Source organism: Solanum lycopersicum, chromosome 9 (genome assembly GCF_036512215.1).
Source record: "Solanum lycopersicum chromosome 9, SLM_r2.1".
Classification (NCBI taxonomy): Eukaryota; Viridiplantae; Streptophyta; class Magnoliopsida; order Solanales; family Solanaceae; genus Solanum; species Solanum lycopersicum.
This window is the reverse complement of record NC_090808.1, coordinates 61,776,601-61,798,838: the sequence shown is the minus strand read 5'-3', so window position 1 is coordinate 61,798,838 and position 22,238 is coordinate 61,776,601. Positions and strand designations below refer to the sequence as shown.

General features: G+C 30.7%; 2 protein-coding genes across 3 annotated transcripts; both read left to right on the top strand.

Annotated features, from left to right (window-relative positions):
- The first annotated feature begins 1,425 nt into the window (after positions 1-1,425).
- On the top strand, positions 1,426-8,046 carry LOC101260859 (U-box domain-containing protein 3). Of its 2 annotated transcripts, none has more exons than XM_010327869.4 (5): positions 1,426-1,822; positions 2,807-3,086; positions 5,001-5,117; positions 5,273-7,144; positions 7,579-8,046. In XM_010327869.4, exons 2-5 carry the CDS (start codon positions 2,811-2,813, stop codon positions 7,642-7,644), a joined length of 2,331 nt encoding a protein of 776 aa, XP_010326171.1. In that variant the 5' UTR covers positions 1,426-1,822; positions 2,807-2,810; the 3' UTR covers positions 7,645-8,046. The 2 variants fall into 2 exon arrangements, with proteins under 2 accessions (XP_010326171.1, XP_010326172.1); XM_010327870.4 differs by having other exon boundaries at positions 1,433-1,822; positions 2,792-3,086.
- Positions 8,047-11,946: 3,900 nt separating this feature from the next.
- On the top strand, positions 11,947-13,082 carry LOC101262247 (protein LIGHT-DEPENDENT SHORT HYPOCOTYLS 4-like). Its single transcript, XM_004246905.5, has one exon. The coding sequence runs from the start codon at positions 12,192-12,194 to the stop codon at positions 12,705-12,707; it is 516 nt and encodes a 171-aa protein (XP_004246953.1). The 5' UTR covers positions 11,947-12,191; the 3' UTR covers positions 12,708-13,082.
- Positions 13,083-22,238: the final 9,156 nt, after the last annotated feature.

Below are 22,238 nucleotides of genomic sequence, written 5' to 3'. Positions count from 1 at the left end.
TAAAATATTTGATTCATCTATATTATTTTAATTAACACACAATAACATAAACAAATTTTATCTAAAATAAAAATAATATAAATAAACCTTTTTTTTCAAAAAATGACATAAATAATCTGGTTTTTCAATGTCCAATCATATTTGACCCCAGTCCCTCTAAGAATGACGTAAACGTTAATTAAAAAATAGTAAGTAAAATAGTTATTATATAATACATAAATTTTTAACAGATAAGGATAAAATGAATAAATAAATAACGCTTTGACTCAACGAAAAAATAAAAGAAAAGAAGATTTGAGACCTTTTAAGTCGTCACTCGTCTTAGAGAGAATATTGTGGTTTTTGACAATTTCTTAAATCAACCACGCTTTATTATTAGCCACATATTGTTGCCAATGATTACTAACCATAATTAAACCTTTTAGTATTTTTTTTTTGTTATTTAAAAATATTCTTTTCGTTACTCTTACTTATTAATTATTTTAAATATTTTTCTTTTGTTATTTTTAATATATTTCAAAAAATCATTCATTAATTTTTAAAACGCGGATAAAAATTGAAAGTTAATTACGGAGTAAATAACAATTAGAGCATTTCGTGTTTGACTTCTTATTTTGTGGCTAAGCTAGAATTGTTGGACCACAACTAGTGTAGCTTGAATATTATTATCACATGCTAAAATGTCAATTAATTTCACACTTTTGAAATAAGAAATGAAATTGTAATTTATGAACTTAATGGTAAAATAGTTAGGTAAGAGATTTTGAACCATTCTCATTAAATCGTTCATACAAAATAACCTATGACAATTAAAAAAAAATCAAAAATTTGAAAGAATAAGGAAGTGATAAATTAGATAAGTACATTTCTTATCGAGTTGAGGTGCACTGGTGGAAATGTTTTACCTTTAACTAAATGGCTTGGATTAGAATTCTAGATAAAAAGTAAATCTTGTTGATAGCGTCACCCTTAAATGGATTCAGACAGTGCCCCGGAAATGAAAGTAATCATTACAAAATAGGGATCAGTGGTCATTTCTGGAAAGTAAATTGATGACAATGTCTTGTAATCATTTCTCTTTTCAGGTCTTGAGTTCGAGTTCTAGATATGAAGAAAATTTTATTGGTAGCGTCACCCTTGAATGGATCTATGCAGTGCCCCTGGAAGATAAATAGTCATTACAAAATAGTGATGAATGGTCATTCTGGAAAGTAAATTGATGATTGTAATTATTCCTCCTTTCATGTCTTGGGTTCGAATGCTAGATATGAAGTAAATCAATCCTAGATATGAAGTAAATCTTGTTGATAGCGTCATCCCGAATGGATTCAGGTAATGCCCGAAGGGTGAAATAGTCATTATAAAATAGTGATAAGTGGTCAATTTCTTGATAACATTGTCTATATAATCATTCCTCCTTTCATCAGTTGATGCTTACAGATTCTTAATTAACCAATAGTTTAATCCATTAATCACACTTGTTCCCTCCATTAATCAATCATTAATTACATTAATAAATTTTCACAACTCACAAGCATCACCAACAAATCTGTACCTACAAAGGGTCCCACAAATTTTACCACTGTTTCATTTCTCTCCCTTTTGCAATTTGCTGCCCTGTTAATTACAGCCCCTTCTCTCTCTCTTTCAATATACAAAATGAAGCACTGGCAAGAGGGTTGGCAAGAATTGTTGGAGAAAAAGGGGTTATTTTGATTCTTCAAACTCTATTCCAAATGAAAATTCTTCACTTTTGAAACACCATTGTTTCTTCAAGATCTGGGGTTTCTGTTTTTTGTTTTTTTAATTATCTAAGCTCCAGGTATAACCAAAAGCTGCTTTTGTTGCTTTTCAATTCAATATGCTAATTGGGTTTTGTGTTTTTAGTTTGTGCTTTTTGTTCTTCCAATTTGTTAAAGAAAACTCTGTTTTCAGATTTATGTCTAAAGAATTGGGGGATCGCCAATAACTGTATTAAGAATGTTATATGTGTTAAAAACATCTAATCTTGTGAAGTGAGTAGCAGATTCTTTTTTACTGGAAGCTAAACTTGCTTGGCTATGTGTATTTGAAGCTCAAGTTTGTTTGTTTGTTCTCCTTTTTTTTTTACTTTTCCCTACACTGCAACTGCGAAGATAATATATCAAGTTTGAAATAAATATTTCGGAATATTTTTGGCTTTGTTGTTTCAATATATCTAAATTTTGGAAAGTGGCAGTGAAAAAGGAAAGGATTTGTTTGAACCCATTTAAGGAAATAGGTTATGCTATTAAATTTGATGGTAATTCATTACTAGTGTTGTTTGTGGCAGCTCAGGGTATTTCAAATTTAAATTTTGTGCTAATGTTGTCCAAATTTGGTATAAGTGGTAACTTTTGATTTTACTAATAAGGAGTTGTAAAAATAAAATTTTGACATGAATAATTGTGTATTTCATACTGTTTTCTGTGTAAGCGAATGATAGCTACATCAGAATGTATGAAGATATTGGATTTCTACTTTATGGTTCATTGAAAAGATAATAATATTGATGTTTGGGCTTCCCGTCATGTGGTTAGATCGCCTATAAATGTCATAACTGTGTGTTGGTTTGTTCTGTTGCATTGGTCTCAATCTTGGTCTCTCGTTCTTATTAACATTACTGTGGGAGAATTCTTATTGAACATGTAAGAAGCAGGGTATAAGAGAGGTAGTTGTTCCATTCAATCATTACAATCACATCTAACTGTATCTTTCCACCTCTAATCTTGATTTTCTGTTGCAAGTTACTGTGTAGATAATAGGTTAACAGATTTGTGCATGACAGGTTAATGGAGTTGACATCTGTAAGGTGCCTTATAAACAGTATCTCTCGATTCATTCACCTCGTGACATGTCTAACATCAAAGAGTATGCCTGGTCAAAAGAACTACAAAAATATTGCAACTTTGTTGAAGCTATTGAAACCAGTACTGGATGATGTTGCTCAACAGAAAGCTCCTTCAGATGAAACCATATGCAGGCAGTGTGAAGAACTAGATGTAGCCATTAATGAAGCTAGGGAATCACTGGAAGAATGGTCTCTGAAGAAGAGCAAAATTCTCTGGGTAATTTTAATTCTCCTCTTTCTGATATAGACATATGCTCACAAATTGAACGGAAACCACATGCGAAATTTAGGAACTTATGCAGGTGTTTGGGCGCAGTTTTGACTGTCTATCGCTCTGACTGTTGTTCCCTAATTAAATATACACCTTCTCTGTTTCAACTTTCCAACAGTTTGTGCTAAAATTATTTGCTGTTGCATTTATTTATTCAAACTTAATTTGTTCCAAAATATCATCAGAGTACAAACTAATGGATTCACCATGCCTTGAGTAAATTTTATACTGTCAATGGCTATGCTACATCAATTAAGCACCAGCACATGAAGCTACCGCTTATTGGTTAAGATCTGAGTGCCAATGCCAGTCCTTTTCCATCCTTTGTTTTTGGTAGTAACTATGATATTGCCATTGTTTACAACTTTAAAGAGCACCTAGTACTACAAACCACCTTCCAGGAATGGTGTTGCAATCTCGTAGGCCTCAAACAGAAAAAAACAAAACGAACAGTTATTTACACAATTGTTGAATCAGATATTGACTACATAAGGCTCTTTTGAAAGTATGCAAAACATCTAATCTATCCCTCATCTCTCGTTGAATCTTCCTAATAACAGAACTGGTATTTATACTTTCATTCCTGAAAACTGTCTAGTTTCTGGCTTGCCAAGTATAATAGATCATAGCTCCCCACACTGCTGTAAGTAGCTCCTTCTTCAGTTGATTCCAGTGCTTTCTATTGAACCAGCTTATGCTTTGTGACACTCCTTGATTGAACTAGAAACCTGTTCAATCCAATAGCTCATTTCTAACCTCAATTATCCAAGAACACTCAGCAAACAAATGAGTTCCGGTCTCTGGTTAATTTCTTTTCCATTCTTGTTAGTTTGATTTCTTCTGTTTGAGACTATTCGTTGTGGATCATTCAGAATAGTCTTGCTCTCTTCAAATAACAGAAATCTTGGTTTGCCCATGCATGATGATTCAACTGCTTATAGTGAGTGTGATGACATTCAAAATTCATCACTAAAATTACAAATTTTCTATCAACTCTACAAGTTAATCTACATTCACTATACATAATTGTTTACACCAAAAAAAGTAAAGATACTAAACAATTCCATTTTACTTGGTGAATGGAATTGAATCTTTCTTCAAAACATCTTCCATTCCTTCCTCTCCACACATACCACCATATAAATGATGGTATCAACTTCTACCATCTCTTTTGAGTCTCGCTTCCCCCTCTTCTGCTCCAACAACTGAACAGATTAGCTGTGTGCTCTGGCATGGTCCAACTTTGACCGGTGATGTTGAGAAAAAGTTCCCAGTAATTGGAGTTGTGCATTACACAATAAGGCCTGCTTACTACAGATTATGTAAGTAATGCACAACTACAGTTACTCTCTTACAGTGCAGAAACACTGAAGTGGCATTATCACATAAATAGAATGAATTTATGTATCTAGTATACTGATTTAGGACATTCTCTGCAGGATTTTTATGTGATGTCCTTGCTGAGTAACTCTTGGTTACATTTATATAGCTGTTCTAAATGGGTTAAATATAATAGATCAATATGACAATAACTACTTCAAATGGTCATGTTTAAGCTCATGGTTCATGAGAGTGATGTGCTTATCAGTTCTCCTACACTTCTGTCGCCCTTCTTGGAGGAGAAGGGCGTCAAATATACAGTCAATCTGGTACTTGAGTTCCTCGTTTGTAAAATCTGTGAAAAATCAAGCTATGTGCCTGGCCCATTCTACCGTAAAGTATCCAGTTTTCTTCCTTCTCTCTCTAAGGTTTCATCTAGTTCTATTTATTTAACACAAAGTAAAGAAAAATGATGAGCGTATCGCAATCTTTTCCATTTCTATTTTCTTGAAAGAACTTATTAGATATTCGATGTTTCAGGTTTTGCAGAGTGAACCTGAGTTGCTGAAAATCCAGAGCATTGCACTCAAGTTGTCTCACACTTTATGTGAATTACTAGAATCATCACCGCCTTCTCTGGGTCCTTCTGAAATTCAGGTCTGGTTTAATACACGAGTTCTTACAGTTTTCGTTGTTGTATGTTTTTGTTTCCCACACTTCCTTCCTTTTCTTATTAATATTGTGTTAAAGCTAGTGGAATAAGTATGTGATCTTGACAGTAGCTCAACTGGTTCCATTTTCCTGTACTTCAGCCATTCATACAGGAGATTCAAAAGTTTGAAGTGGGGCAAATATCAAAACAGATGAATATGGCTCCCGAAGTAGGAAAGATTCTTGTCTCAGAAAGTCTGACAGAAATGATTCACTCTCTTAATTTTGTATCTCATGAAGAATTATTGAATGAATGTATTGCATTAGAGAAGGAGCGGATGAATGCTAAAGATAATGAAACGAGAGGAGATTTAGATAAGATCAGCCTTTCCATAGATCTCTTCTCTGATATTCGTGATTGTATGCTTGAACTTGACCACTTCAAGGCCATAGATGGTATTAAGATCCCTCCTTATTTCCGGTGTCCCTTGTCTTTGGAACTGATGGTGAATCCAGTCATTATTGCTTCAGGCCAAACTTATGAGAAGACTTCCATTCAAAAATGGCTGGATCATGGACTAACTACATGCCCAAGAACCAACCAAGCACTCGCACATTCAAATCTTATCCCAAATTACACTGTTAAAGCTCTGATAGAGAATTGGTGTGAGGTAAACAAAGTGAGGCTTAATGGGAACCCTGAGTCCACTCATGATGGAATCACATCTAATCCTGTACACCTTACTGATATGGACGATGTGCGAGGTTCCTCAGATACCAGCAATTCAATGTCAAGACTTTGTCATCAAGGTGGACAAGCTTTTGAAAAGGTTGATTGCACATCCGAATTAAGTGAAGAAGAATTTAGTGCATGCCGTATCAGGGAGGCTGAAAAATCTGGCCACACATCCCCAGGGATTTCCTATATTCACAGCCGGAGTGAATCGGTATCAAGTGCTGTTTCCAGTATTGAATATCTTCCCTCAGCGTCAACTGATGTCTCAAGGATATCAAGCAAACATGATAATGTCAGTGATACATCTGGAGAGGTACAATGTGATTACCGCATTTCTTCTCCGTGCAACAAGAGTGTTGGGAATTCTCCTAATTTGTCTGCAAGGCAATATCACAGCTCCAAAACAATGAGTGAAATGGCTGTGAACGGACTTCACAACCATGCTAGACAACTTTCCTTACCAACAAAGTCGGCATCTGATGATCTGACTACGAGTTCCCATGTTGAAAAGCTTATTAGAGACTTGGAAAGTCAATCAACTGAGGTGCAAATGGCAGCTGCAGCAGAATTCCGATTTCTTGCAAAGCACAACATGGAAAACCGAGCTATTATAGGCCGCTGTGGGGCTATTGCTCCACTTATCTCCTTGCTAAACTCTGATGTGAAACCAACTCAAGAGCATGCTGTGACAGCATTGCTAAACTTATCAATAAATGAAGACATCAAGGCCATGATTGCGGAGCAAGGGGCGCTTGAACCCCTCATCCATGTCCTGAGAACAGGAAATGCTGGCGCAAAAGAGAATGCTGCTGCAGCTCTTTTCAGTCTGTCTCTTTTGGAAGAGTACAGAAAAAAGATTGGGCGTTCTGGAGCAGTGAAAGCGTTGGTTGATCTTCTTGGTTTAGGTACCATCAGAGGGAAAAAAGACGCTGCTACAGCATTATTTAATCTGTCAATATTTCATGAAAATAAAGCTCGCATCATTCAGGTTGGAGCCGTGAAGCATCTCATTAGGTTGTTGGACCCTTCAAATGTAATGGTTGATAAGGCTGTTGCTCTTCTTGCAAATTTGTCTACCATTTCAGAGGGCTGCTTAGCTATTGCCCGAGAGGAGGGTATACCATCACTAGTCGAGATTGTTGAAACCGGATCTCAGCGGGGAAAGGAAAATGCCGCCTCAATACTGCTGCAACTGTGTCTCAACAGTCCCAAGTATTGTCGATTAGTGTTGCAAGAAGGTGCTGTCCCACCGCTTGTTGCTTTGTCACAGTCGGGTTCCCCAAGAGCAAAGGAGAAGGTATGTAGCTTTATCTTCTTTAAAAAATTCCCATTTTGAACTATCCACTTCAATCTTTCTGTTCTTCCTAGATGTCATCTGCTTACTAAACGAAGTGCCTGAGAAATGATAGGGCCGGTCTATAATTTAAATGAAAGACTTTGTTAAAATAAACTCTACTTTCTTCATCTGGATCCAATAACTAGACAAACATTTATACAGGAAAAGATTCTACTTAGTCTTTAGAGGGTTTATACAATTTCGTTGTCCATCACATCTTGCCCTCCTGACAAATTTGTAGCTGCGTATAGTACACTCAATACATCCCCACCATGATACGCGTGGGTCTCGAGAAGCCATGACACAATTTTTCTCCCTTTCTTATCCTTGTTTAAAGTGAATTTTCCTAGTTTCAGGATGATAAATGTTAGTATTTTCTCTTTATAATGGAGCAGGCACAACAACTTCTCAGTCATTTCCGGAGTCAACGCGAAGGAGCCACGGGGAGAGGAAAGTCATGATGTCTAGGTTTTGGCTCATTGAACCATGTTGCTTTGTCATTGGATTCAATATTTAGAGTGCCGGTCGTCGTTCTTTCCAGTAGCAAATATTGTTTTTTGAAAAATCATCTGTAGTTTTCCCATTCTTGTTTGCTTTACCATTAGGAAGTTGTTTGCTACTGGTTAGGACTGTGATATGTAAATGGTAGTAGATTCTTGTGTTATAGCTTTCAGGATTGGCAACAAATGCTAATAAGGTTTTGTCCCTATGGTTGCTTTTCTTCTCTAGAAGGCCATTTGTTAGCTAGTAGATATTGTATATGTGACAAGTTGTTGTGAATACTCATATTAGAGTAACTACACTCCCATCTATCGTCTTACCCTATATATGTTCTTGAAATTGAAAAAAATAGGTGGTTGAAATTGCTATGTGAGAATATGTTTTCATTCTTTAGAAACTGATTGAGTGATATTTGTATTTGCCATCACAGATTTAATTAACTATTGGGTGAATTGAAGTGAACAATTCAAAATTCGAGTTTTTAATAGCTTGAAAGCTTAGGAATGAATTTTGTGATTTGTTGAAACTTTTGGTAAATTAATGATTGAGTTTTGTTTAGGGATGTCATTCCGAGTTCCTACCATATTTGAAGAAAATACACTTAAATACATATATTTTTCCTATTATATACTCAAAAATACAAAAATAGAGAGAGAGATTCACGCTAGATGCATAATGTATCCGAGATACATGTAAATCACGCTAGATGCATATATTTACATACATCTGGTGTAATTCACATGTATTTGAAATACCAGATATATGAGAGAGTAGCGAGCAAGGTGAGAGAGATGCAAGTGAGATTTGTTGTGCATCTAAGATACTTACGAATTTATTTGGATACAATGTGTCTAGAATAAATTACACCTAATTTTGATTTCATGTATTTAAGATATATATGTATATGAACTAAGCTTGAGGTATAAAAATCTATTAGAATATATAATATTGCAAATAAGAATATATAATAAATAATTAGATCTTAAACTAGTGAGACTCATATAAATTACATGCGTAAATGAATTGTGTTGTGGTTAGCTTATAACACACTTGCAAGAAATTCTTGAATCATCTATATTATTTAAAATAATAATACAAAATCAACTTAAAACTTTTAAAATTTGTGGTTTTGTGGCTCCAAGTCCCTAGTTGTTCTCCTAGGCTCTAGATTATGAAGGTAAGGCTTAAAGTCTCCATTTTTGTTTTCTTCTTTGATAAATACTCGTGGTAGGGGCCATGCTAAAACCAAATGTAATTTGACTTGGCATGAAATTTAGAAAAAAAAATTTGAAATTTATAATTTAAAATAAGCTAAAGATATTTGTAATGACTATAAATTATTTTATTAAGAACAAAAAAAAAATGATTGTTATTAAAATTTAGAAATGTGTTATTTTTTTAAATATTAATTAATTAAAAGAAAAATAAATCATATACATTATTTATACAGAAGGAATAACATATATTTACAAATTACAAAATATCTAAATCTTATATACTTAAAAGTTAAAAAAATGTTTGGGAGTAATGACTTCTTGAGGATCCTTATGGGCCCAGACTATTGTAATTTGTAGCGGTACTATATATATAAACACCTCTACATGTATTTAAATAATGCCTTTTAATGTGTGTTGCCAAATCAAGTTTCTTATTGGAGGAACATGACCTAGATATTCATTCATTATTACCTTCTCTTCTTGAGGAGGTACAAAAGAGCGTTTTATGTTTATAATGATTTATTCAGTATAAATTGGTTTTTGAAGCTATAGAAGACCTTAACACTTCAAAACTTGATGATTTGTTACTATTTTAGTTATATTAGAGGTGTCTCGAATTAATAGACATTTGAAATTACATACATTAATTATATCACGTCCAAATTGACATTCAGTCCTTAATAGAAGATTTTTTTCCCTTTGGTGATACATTTGCCACATGGTGTGCGTCTCAACTTGCACTAGCGCCACATTTGCGCTATGGAGGGACTTCACTACCTTGTCATTTTGGATTAAAAAAATTCTTAAAGGTCAGTCAGATCCTCAAGGGATGCACTTAATTATTGTTATGAGCGCAAATGACTTCGGGGTCGGATGAACTGTTGGGCTTGGGGCCAAACCACAAAGAGTCCCAAGAATTAATTGGCTTGGGCTCTAGGTTGAATAGAGTTTATATCGTTGTTATCTGCAGTTTTAAAAGATGGGCAAATGACATCAATAACATACTTTTAGTGCTAAATGACTATTTGTCCTTCATAAGTTTTAATTACCAAAACTCCTCAAAAATATACAAAAACACGAGTACATAATAGCGCTGATACAATAAAAAAGTGACAGATACATTATATATTTTTTTGTCACATTTTTGTATCCCGCCTCATTTTTTGTCACATTTTTGTATTTGTCTCTATTTTTGTCACATTTTTATATCCGCCTCATTTAACTTTAAAATGAGAAATTTTGAATATTTTTAAAACTAACCGGGGATAAAGGATAGTAAATGAACTTAAGGGAAGAATTTTTGTCCTTTTTCCTTAAAAGATTATATGTATTGTGAAGAAACCTTCTTTTTCTCATCTTCGATCTAGAGTATGAACTTCTCATCCTCATTGTTATATCTATTTTTAGTGAATTTAAGTGTTGTCGTAATTTGGCGACCTTATTATATAATGTTTGCGTATTTACGTTTGAGCATTAGAGTTTGTTTTACTTATACTATAATATATTCCAAGTCTTCCAAATGTGTAAACACCTCTCATTGACTTTCCTATCGTCCTGTTGGTGTATATACATCTTAAAATCTCATTAATTACTTAGTAAACACAAAAATCAATACTATATATTATAACTATGAGTCTAGAAATTAATTTGGCCTTTACCTTATTGTTGCCCTCAGAAATATGACGGACATTTTCAGTACAACTTTATATAAATATCTATAATATTTATTAAAAGTTTATAGCATTAAATATATCATAATATTTATGTAATTACACATAAACCTCTTTACACTTACTAGAATTTAGTCGTACTTAGGGAGTTGTCTGATAAAAGTAGAAGGATACATAGAAAATATATATGGCTCCTGCACAATAATGACACTTACAATTTTTATTAATAAAAAATCGTACTTCAATAACTTTTTTTCTTTAAAAGTACATAACATAAAAGAAGTTAGAAAAAACAAATAATATTTAGAATTCGTTTGGATTGATTTTTTTTTAAAAATAGTTTTTAGGTCAAAAATAAAAAATCAAACTAAAATAAGCTCTACTTTTTTATTTCTTGACTTATTTTAAGTTATTTTTTACCTTGTCAAATACTTTGTAACTTATATTAAGTTATTTTAAATTATTTTTTTTAATATTTATCAAAATATTTTTAAAAATCAAAAACCTACTTACCAGTAGATTCGATCGACTTTCAAGTCAATACAAACGAATTCGAAGTAATTAATATGATGGTGTTGGAGAGTCAGAAGTGTGCATGGAGCTGTCATTCAAACAGAGAGTGGGTGAATATATGTTGCTACCCTTTTTATATGGCCCCCATGTTTTCTAACTTTTTCACTGTCTCTATCTTAACCTGCTGTCTATCAATCACCCTACTAGCTCCACATTTGATTATTTTCCTTAAAAAAAAAAAAAAAAAAACTAAAGCTTTTTCTGTCTCCTTTTCTAATATCCAATGAAAATTTGCATTAATTAAGAGAGGAGTTAGTACTTTTGCTTCCCCTCTTTTGAGAAAAAACCAATCTTTCATCATTCTCAGAATTCAAAGCTACCAAATCAACTAACATGACAGTCTTCCAAGATTTTCTACTATTGCTCAAACAAAGAAACTCAAACATGACCATACAACATAAATAATTTATTAAAAAAAATCTCTAGCAGCAACTAATTAATAACGATAATCAAGGGCGGATCTAGAGTTTGTTGAACTCCCTCGGCAAAAAAATTATATTGTATTTTAAAGAATTTTTATGTTTATATATTGATTTTGAACCTCTTGAATATAAGATTAAAGGTTGACTTAGTGGTTGAGGATTCAAACCTCAAATTTTTAAGCAGTACTTTTTTTTTTCAAACCCCCTAAATGGAAATCTTGGATTCGTCACTGACGATAATAGTTAAATATGTATTTTAACAGTGATTAACACTCTTTATAAATGTCCATTATATTAACATTGAATCCTTTGACTATTGACTAATATCGTTAAGATTTAGTACTTTTATTTATATATATATATATATTATCGTTAAAAGTTATTTTTATCGTAGCTAAACAAAGAGAGAGAAAAAGGAATCCTTTCATTCACTCTCCCATCAATCCTTTCATCAAACTCTTCCTTTTTTGCCTCTCCAATTTTCAATCCTTCTCTAGTCTCTATCTTGTATCTTACAAATATAGAAATCTTTTGATTATTCAAATCAACAATTAACCTCAACCTCCACACCATGTCCTTCTCTTATTAAACCCTAAAAAACTCTCAAAAAAAAATAAAAAAACTAATGGATTCCTTTGTAGAAGTAGAGCCTTCCAACACCACCACCAATAACAACAACATTACATCATCATCATCTACCTCATCAAGTCGATATGAGAATCAGAAACGCCGTGATTGGAACACTTTCGGTCAGTACCTTAAAAACCACAGACCACCACTCTCCCTCTCTCGTTGTAGTGGAGCTCATGTCCTTGAATTCCTCCGTTACCTTGATCAATTTGGCAAAACTAAAATCCATACGCTGATATGTCCATTTTACGGTCTTCCAAATCCTCCAGCACCTTGTCCATGTCCTCTTCGTCAAGCTTGGGGTAGCCTTGATGCACTTATTGGACGTCTTAGAGCTGCTTATGAAGAAAATGGTGGAAATCCTGAAATGAACCCTTTTGGTACTCGTGCTGTTAGGCTTTATCTTCGCGAAGTTCGCGATTTGCAATCAAAAGCAAGAGGTGTAAGCTATGAAAAGAAGAAAAGAAAACGACCATCACAACCATCACCACCACCATTACAATCGGGATGAGGTGAAAGTTAATTATTAGGTAATAATAGAACCAACATTACTCATATGAAGTTCAGTTTTAAAAATTTCATGATGGTTTTTAGCAATTATTATTAGTACTACTAGTTGTTTTGAGGATTTAATTTATGTCACTACCTAGGGTTTGTTTATTTAGTAATAATAATTGCCTACTGTCAATTTCATATATTTGTGATGTACGGTTTTAGGGTATGATAATTAATTAGTAAAGAGTACTAGTTGGAAGTACAAACAAGAAGCAAACTTTTTATTATTCTTATGTCCGTTTACGAGCTGTGAAATTCGACCTCAATACCTTTGTTGTTATGATATATCTTTTGGTTATATTTTATGATGAGTTCCTTTTTAATATATAAATATGTTATCACTACGATAAGAATTATCATTAGCGATATTTAATTTTTAATTGTCGCTAAATATTATTTTTAGTGGCAATTGTCACTCTTTGTATATGTCCCTAAAGTCTTTAGCGATATTATTTCTAATGACACTTAACTAATACCTATAAAAACTTAAGTATTTTTTACTAATATCAATATTTAATATCGTTAAAAGTTATTTTTGTTGTAGTGTGTAAAAATGTAGTGTGAATATGAATTCTTCGAAAGGTAAATACACTATAATTATGATTTAATAGAATGCAAGTAGTACAGTTTACTGTTGTATGTTATGTTGTCCTAACAAGGACAATACTTTGGAATTAGGTTGTACTTATTATTATTATTATTATTATATGGAACATACTTTGATGCTCTCTTATTATGTTATCAATTATCATACCTTTATTATAACTTTTTTTTCTTCTTGTTTTTAGGTTGTTTTTGATTTCTCAATGTTACTTCACTTTTTTTTTTGGCTCGTTTGATAAAAGGGATAAAAGATAATTTATTTGAAGATTATAGTGTTATTACTATATTGATAGTAGAATAACAATTTTGAAATAATAAATTACAGTATAATTAATTTTGAAATAATTTATTTTCAACAAATAAGCCCTTGATGGTATGAGGCATTACAGTCTGTCAAATCTCTGCTGATCATTTACCATAATTATGATTCCGCTTATTTCAACTTATTTATCATATTTTGACTTTAAACTAGATTTAAAATAATGAAGAAGAATTTTGAATCTTATGATCATAAATTAAAGATTTATCACATGCACGAAAATATCTTTTAATTTTGTGATCTTAAACATAAGAAGAAAAAAAAAATTGGAACAAAAAGTTATGTAACCTATTAGAAGTCAAAGGTTGAGTTGCAATGGTGCTCCTTTTCATGATTCTGATTTTTAGCCTCCAACTTTTGCAACTTTATTTGGTATTTAAATATCGATTTAACAAGTATCTCTTCCAAGATCAAGAGTTCTAATACATAGATTGGCTGAGCTCAACCAATATGGGTTGAAGTGTATTGATCGAAGTGCTTCACCCTTAATAAAGATCTCAGATTTAAGTCTTGAATATAGAAAAAAATTTATTGAAAGAGTCACTCTCAAATTAATATGATTCAAATTTAATTAGAGCTTTAATATAAATTTTGAACACACCGAATGAGATAGATTGACTGAGCTTTAGATTGACTGAGCTTAAACAATAATGAAAGCTCATAATAAATGTTTTTTTTGGCAAAGTATACATCTATTATTTTATATTGTCATTAAATTTCTTAATGGTGAATTATATAAGCATCTATTAACATGATTGGTGCTGTCACTTCACTGAGGGATTTGATGAAATTGGCAGACAAGGGTGATTCCTTATGTCTTCTAATAGCTATTGGATAGCTGATTTCTCCCAAGAATTTAAATTATGTATGCTAGAGGTTAATTTGATAAAGAATATAAGAATAATATAAAATACGATATATTAGTAATATTGTATTAATAATACTTATGTTAGTTGTGATAAAAAAAAATTTATGCAATATTTGATTATTATCACTAAATATACATATTAAGTGAAAATTAAGTTATTATTTTTAATTAATTATCGTTAAAAATTATTTATGATGCAATGATTATACGATAATGGATCTTGAACAAAATTGACGAATTGATCTTTGCAGGAGAATGTTGAGTTGAATAAAGGATTGGAAGAATTTGTTTTGAGAATATATGAAATATATAGGTTACAAATTACTTTGGCGTGGTTAGTTGAATATGTCAAAAAAAAAAAGTATATGAAATATATAGGTTACAAATTACTTTTTATGAGAAAATTTTAGTTTTAAAACATTTTTAGGATCCGTTTGTTCATGCGATATGGTATCATGATACAGAATCATGATATGGAATCATGCAATGAAATTGAAGTTTTGTTTGGACATGCAATATGAAATTTTGGTGTTGTATATTTTCTCATAAACATAAAAATTCCATAAGTTTTAAAACTATTAAAATAGATCCAATTGTTTATTCGATCTTATCAAATAAATAAAAAATTATAAAATCGCATAATAAATTATTAGAAAGCTATTTGTTCTCCACATAAATAATTGTTTCAATCTAACTTTCACTTCTCATCAATATGTTTGGAAAAAAAAATGGAACACCTTTCACGGGCTCTTCAAGATTTTATTACTCAACAATTGTAAAGTGTGAATTAAAGTGACTTTATATTGGTGAGAATAGTAAATTTTGTATCGGTGAGAATAATAAATTTTAAATAGTAATGATGTGATTATAAATGGGAAAATGCATAAGTACCCCCTCAACCTATGTCCGATATTCCAGAGACACACTTATATTATACTTAGGTCCTATTATCCACATGAACTTATTTTATAAATAATTTTCTATCCTTTTCGGCCTACGTGACACTAGTTTGGAAAAAAATCAACACGTATTAGGCCCCAAAAGATAGTGTCACGTAGGTCGAAAAGAAGTAGAAAATTATTTATGAAATGAGTTCAAGGAGGTAATAGGACCTTAGTATAGTATAAGTGTGTCTTTGAGATTTCGGGCATAGGTTGGGGAGGTACTTATGGATTTTCCCGATTATAAATTTCATTTACATGTGAAATAAATGGTTAGTAGATATAATTGTGGGGTTGTTTTAACAAAATATAAACTCGTGGATTAATTTTGTATTAAAATATTTCAAGTCATAATATGGTATTCCCTTATGATTCCATATCATGATTTTCAAAGAATATGAAATCACATCTCATAATATGAAATCATGAGATGGAATCAACATAAAATCGTATGTTCAAACGCTGATTCCATTTCACGATACCGTATCGTGATATGATATCGCATAACCAAACACCTACTTAATGAAATTTCTTGTTTCACCAATAATTTTGTTATTTTTACTTTTATATCGTAAACTTCAAAGTTAACTATTTTTTAATTATTTCCTTTTGAATTATTATGGCTACCCATGGAAATTTTTCTGGATTGGTTTAGGAACCTGAAGTCTTTGTGCTTAGGTCAATCAATATTACGAAATCTTAAATAAGTTTTTTCATGTCTATACCATGAATTGTGCGTTTAGTGTTATTATGTTAGCTGATATAACTGATTAAATGAATATAATATCTTCACACTAAAAAATAAAATTTAAATTTAAAATTCCAAGTTTATGTCTTCGCCCCGAAACAAAGCCGAAAAGAAAAGGAAGTCACATGCAAAATGTAGATATACTTTTGGTGAGTTTTAGTTCAACAAAACCTGCAAGTTATATGTGCCCTAGGCTCCAAATTAATAAAGTTATTAAACTTTTGTTTTTTCTCTTTTTTTCATGCATACTAAGTCCGCAATATCGGCTATTGTCGTCTCACGTTAGAATCATTACATGCTTGATTTTATATATTTATAAATTTTATATCAAATTAAATATCGTCACATAAATTAATATAGCCAGAGCAAATGAATTAACTTAAACGTGGTAGTGGTTGTGTTTGTCTGTGATATATTCAAGTATCTTTGTGTGGTCTCTATCAAATTGAACTATTTTAGTCGACAAGTGAATCCAACTAAATCCTGCAAATCGACATATTCTCCTAATTGTTCACACCGTCTTTTTTCCCTTCTAACCGCCACGAAATGATTGATTCAAAAATAGTCTAATTAGTCTTCTATTTAAATTGACAAAAGATACTAGATGGTTTTTTTTATATTTTCTAATATTGATGGACAAAGTTATCTAGTTCATATTACTGGTGAGAGATGGCAAGTATCATTAAAATTAGTCGATATGCTTGAAAGCTAATCCATACACCATGATTATAAGAAAACACTAATTAAAAGATAGTCTGACTAAGTCTTAGGTTCAAAGCTAAGAGGATACAAAAAAAAATATTAGAGAATTCTTTTCATTCGTCCTAACCATGCTCGACAGAGTTATGTGTACCTATTGTTGGTGGGAGGTGGCATCAGGCATTCTATAAAATTAGTCAGGGGTGCTTGAAAGCTAGCCCAGTTACCACGATCATACAAAAATATTACTCCCTCTGTTTCAATTTATGTGACACTTTTCGTTTTTCGATAATCAAACAATTCAAGTTTGACCAAGAATTTGCGTATGTAATCTTCAAACTTTTTGAAATGAAATTTATATATTTATAAACTACATAAAAAGTACTATAAGTCACAATAATTAATAATTTAAAAGATATATAAAAAACTTACAATCAAAGATAGATTTGTTTAAATCTTGAGATCCGACAAGTGTCACATAAAATGAAATGGAGAGAGTAGTAATTAAAAGATAGTTCGACTAAGTCGCAGGTTCAAAACTAAGCAGCGGATACAAAAAGTCAATAGATGATTCTTCTTATTTGTCCTAACCATGGCCAATAGTGATGCGTGGTATCTGTTATTGGTGACAGATATCTCGTTAAATTAATTAATCTATGCAAAAGTTGGCATGAACACCACGATCACGAAAAAGAAAGAAAAAGATAGTCCGACTAAATTATTCTAATGCAAGAATGTGTAGATACATTGAAGAATATGTAGGTTTAATTAGACTACTAATCTATATAGGCAAAGAACACAATTAAGGATTTTCATGAATATACTTGTCTGTCATAAAATCTTGTAGTAGTAGTCTGTAACTTAGTAGTAATGATGATTCATGAATATATAATATCCTTCAAAGGAACATCCTTAAACTCATCCTGTTCATATTTTGGTTAAAAAAAACTATAGGTCAAACAGGCTCTCATGTTTTCATTGAAATAATGAATTATAGTAGGCTATGCTCCACTATGCTTATACAGTACCAATTAGGACATGCTACTCTTTTAGACTTTAATTCCTAGGTACTTTTGTTTGATTTGTTCTTACAACAATGGAGATATTAGACTATATATTATATTAAGTAAAATGGTTAAGTTTATACGTACTTTTTAGGCACGAACCAAAGTTTCAATGTTTAATCTGAAGTTAGATGTTTTCTTGACTAGCTAGTGACCATTTCACTTTTCCTTTTTGCTTTTCATCCCTAATATCACGTGGTGGAGTCAAATTTTTTATTAAGGGTTCAAAATACGAAGAAGTAAACATAAAGTAGTTAGGTTCAATATATTCATTACTGGCCTAACTCATCGATGACCCCCTAAAGTTGATATTAACTTTCACTTACACACCTCAAATAAATTTTATTCATTTTAAACACTTAACGTCATGTTTCGGTGTATCATTTTAGGTTTCTTCCATGATCTTTATAGCATTGTTTTGCTTTAATTTTTCTATATTATTAATTTAGTTATCATTAAAATCTTAGCCCTAACATATAATAGTGTTGATTCATATTAATGTATATATATCAAATTTTAACTTGTTCTAACACTAAGGCATTATAAATTGAGACAAACATAATGTATTAATTAAGTTTGTTTAAAATAAAAATTTATTGAAATATATTCTAATCTTATTTTATGTATGATTGCTTTTCTCAGAGTCGAATAATTATTTTTGTCAAATTAATTATTTTTCTTATCTCAATTTGTATGACACACTTTTTTTTTGTCTTCTCCAATAAAAATGTCATCTTTCAATATACAAAAATAGTTTAACTTTTTTTTATTTTAATAAAATAATTTATAATTACATAAATAGTCAATAACTATTTTAGACCATAAATTGACTATTTTTTTTTAAAAGTATAAATATCACCTTTTAAGTAGGTTTTGTTTTAGCAAATTCCTTAGACAAGAACTTTCTACTGTCAATTGGGTGGGACGTTACAAATGACTGTTTATTGAGACCAAACTCCATGTATGTCGGATACAGTAGGGGGGCTAGGGGTCTTCGATACTCCTTTCATTTCAATTTATTCGAATACTTATTTTAGTTTGATATAAAAAGATTTTTAAAATATATTAAATTTTATGATTTTAAATTAGAAATACGTGAAACGAATCAAGATATTTTTATATCTTGTGTTGTCAGTTATGTCATATAAAAAGTTGAAGATTAAAGAATTGATAAATGGAATAAAAGCAAAAAATAAGGTCAAATAAATTGAAATACAATGAGTATTTGGTTTGAGAGAATTATTAAAAACATTCCTAAGCTCGGGCAAAATTATTAGTTTGATCTTTGAATCATTGACAGCTTTAAATACATCTCTTTACTTGATTAACTGAACTTGAATATATTCCTCTCTTGCAACATGACTGAAAATACACCATTAAATTCTCACCAAGTTTAGAAGAGTATTTTCAACTTTTTTTCGGTTTTTTATCAAGAGAAACATGTTTCTAAAAGAGTTTAAGACCACTTATTATATCACGTGGCAGATCGAGAATGTATGTATTTACGTTTATAGTTAATCAAGTTAAGAAATATTTTTACCACCATCACTAATTCAAAAATAAAGCTAATTATTAATGCTAAATTTTCAGATATTTTCAACATTTTTCTCGTTAGGTTTTTGTGCAATCAAAATACAAATCCAATGTACCATGTTTTATTGTTATTTTTTGATTCTCATTCTGCGTGCAGAGTCCATATTGAAGCTCCGATTTAATATGAATCACCACTATAGGCAATTCAGGGGTGACTTATTTTCTCACAATCCAAAACTCAAATTTGAAATATTAATTAAGAATAAAACAATTTCACTACCGCAACGATACCTTTATCAAATATAACATATTTATAGAGTCTAACAACTCTAAACTTAGAGTCCAAAATCCAAGGCCCCACGGCTATGTAAACCGTACAAACAAACCCATTGTCTCGTCCACATCAAAACTAGGCAAACCACAAACGGGTCGAATTGCTAACACACTCAGATCCGTGGGCCTCATTGCTCCTACCACTTAAGATAATAAGATAATAATAGTATTTTTTTTTTCACTTTTATTTATTACCTTTAATATATTAAAAAATAATATCTTTTTGAAATAGATCCAAGATACAGACTTTAGCGCGTCAAGTCATACACAAACCGGAGTGACTTCACTACCTGAAGAAAGAAAGCAGCTTCGGCAGGGTCGAAGAAGACGTGTAAGACACCGATCATTTATATTAGTAATTATTTTTACAATCTAACACTAAATACTACTCCTTTATTAATATAAATATTATATTAAAACAGGTACAGTAATCAATTTCTTTTATTTACGTGATGTGCAAGTTATCCAAAATGGATAAGTAAAACCAAAAAGACAATTTTATTTTATATTTATGTAAGTTTTAGGGTTTAGGGTTAATTTTTTCCTTCTAACACTTGGAAATTAAATATGTATCACAGTTACTAGTGACTGAAACCGAAGGGATGATATACCGAAAGACAGCCTAATTCGAGCTCCACATATATTAGACTTCAATTTTTTAACTTATATAAAATTGAAGTTTATAAATTTTATAATGATTCTAAGATAATATTATAGTTTACTATAATAAATGGGTTTGTGATGAAATATTTTTTAAAAAATAAATTAATATGTATAAAAATTTAACATTCTGAAGTTGTAGTTTTTAATACACTTATTCAATGATAACTAAAACAAATAAGAACAAAGTCTAACAGACATTTTGGATTAAAATTTTAATCACGATGTATATAGTAATCTCAATGGTAGATTATTTTATTTTTTACAAATACTAGCCCAAAATAAAACGATATATGCATTCAATGGGGAACATGACAATGAAAATCTAGATTTAATGACATTACTCTAAATAATATGATATTTAACCTATATAAATTATACAAACACAATTTTTTCATTACCAACGATTACGATTATTAAGAAAATAATTTTTTCATTACCAATGATTACGATTATTAATAACTATTTGAAAACTATTGAATTTGGTGACGAACAAGCTGCATATTGTCAATGGTTATTTTTTATAAACTATAATTAGTAGTAATAAAAGTGCCTCTAAAAGACACACCATTATTAGTTTGATGCAAAACCTAGCTAATATTTTTTTTAAAAAAAAAACAAATAACAATTATGTGTATTTTCAATTTTTTTGAAAGTAGTTTATATAAATAATTAAATCACAAAAATAAATAAAAGAGAAATGTGATACCAAAAATTCATACAAAATAGTAAACCTTAGTAGGTCAATTGATTGTAATTTCCTCTCCATTTTTTCTAAAAATTTTTTTATTAAAAAAAGATATTCATAAAAATCAAATACTAATTAAATCTATAATTATTCTCTAGCCCCATTTTGTCCTAATTATAATAATTATTCACAAGTGTATGTTTACTTAGTTATGTAATTTATCTTAAATTTACTTTGTGACTGATAACTGAATGATAATTCCAATTTCTAAAGGCCCATATATTGGGTTGGTTGTACCGAGGCCCATATTTAGCTTTGACTTTCACTTGTATGTAGCTCCATATTTCAGAATATGTGGAATGACTTCTTTCACTTTTTTAAGAGGAAAAGGCTTAAATATGTTATTGAATTTTTACAAAGGCTTATTTACGTTATTATTTAAAAGTTTGGCTTATTTATGCCATTACTGTTATAGAAAAGGCTCATCCATGTCATTATTTTTTAACGGTGGTTTTGCAAAACCATTTTTGACACGTGGCCAATTATAATTCGGTCACATCATCAATTTTTTTAATTAAAAAATCATAATTCTGGAAAAAAAATTGAATTATTATTTTTTATTTTGTTATTAAATTGATGACGTGACCGAGTTATAATTGGCCACGTCATCAATTTTTTAATTAAAAAAATCAAAATTCTGAATAAAAATTGAATTGATTTTTTTTATTAAAAAAAATGATGAGTGACCGAATTATAATTGGCCACGTGTCAAAAATGTTTTTGCAAAATCACCATTAAAAAATAATGGCACGAATAAGTATTTTTTTTTTAATGGTAATGACATAAATGAGTCAAACTTTTAACTAATGACATAAATAAAATTTTTTTAAAAAGCTTAAAATGAAAAATTCAAATCTCCCAAAACAAGACGTTTACAAATTTAAAATGTCTTTTTAAAAATTCATAATAACTTCAATGACGGCTTTTTGTCTTTTCTCTAATTTTTATAAACTATAATTTGTAGTAATGAC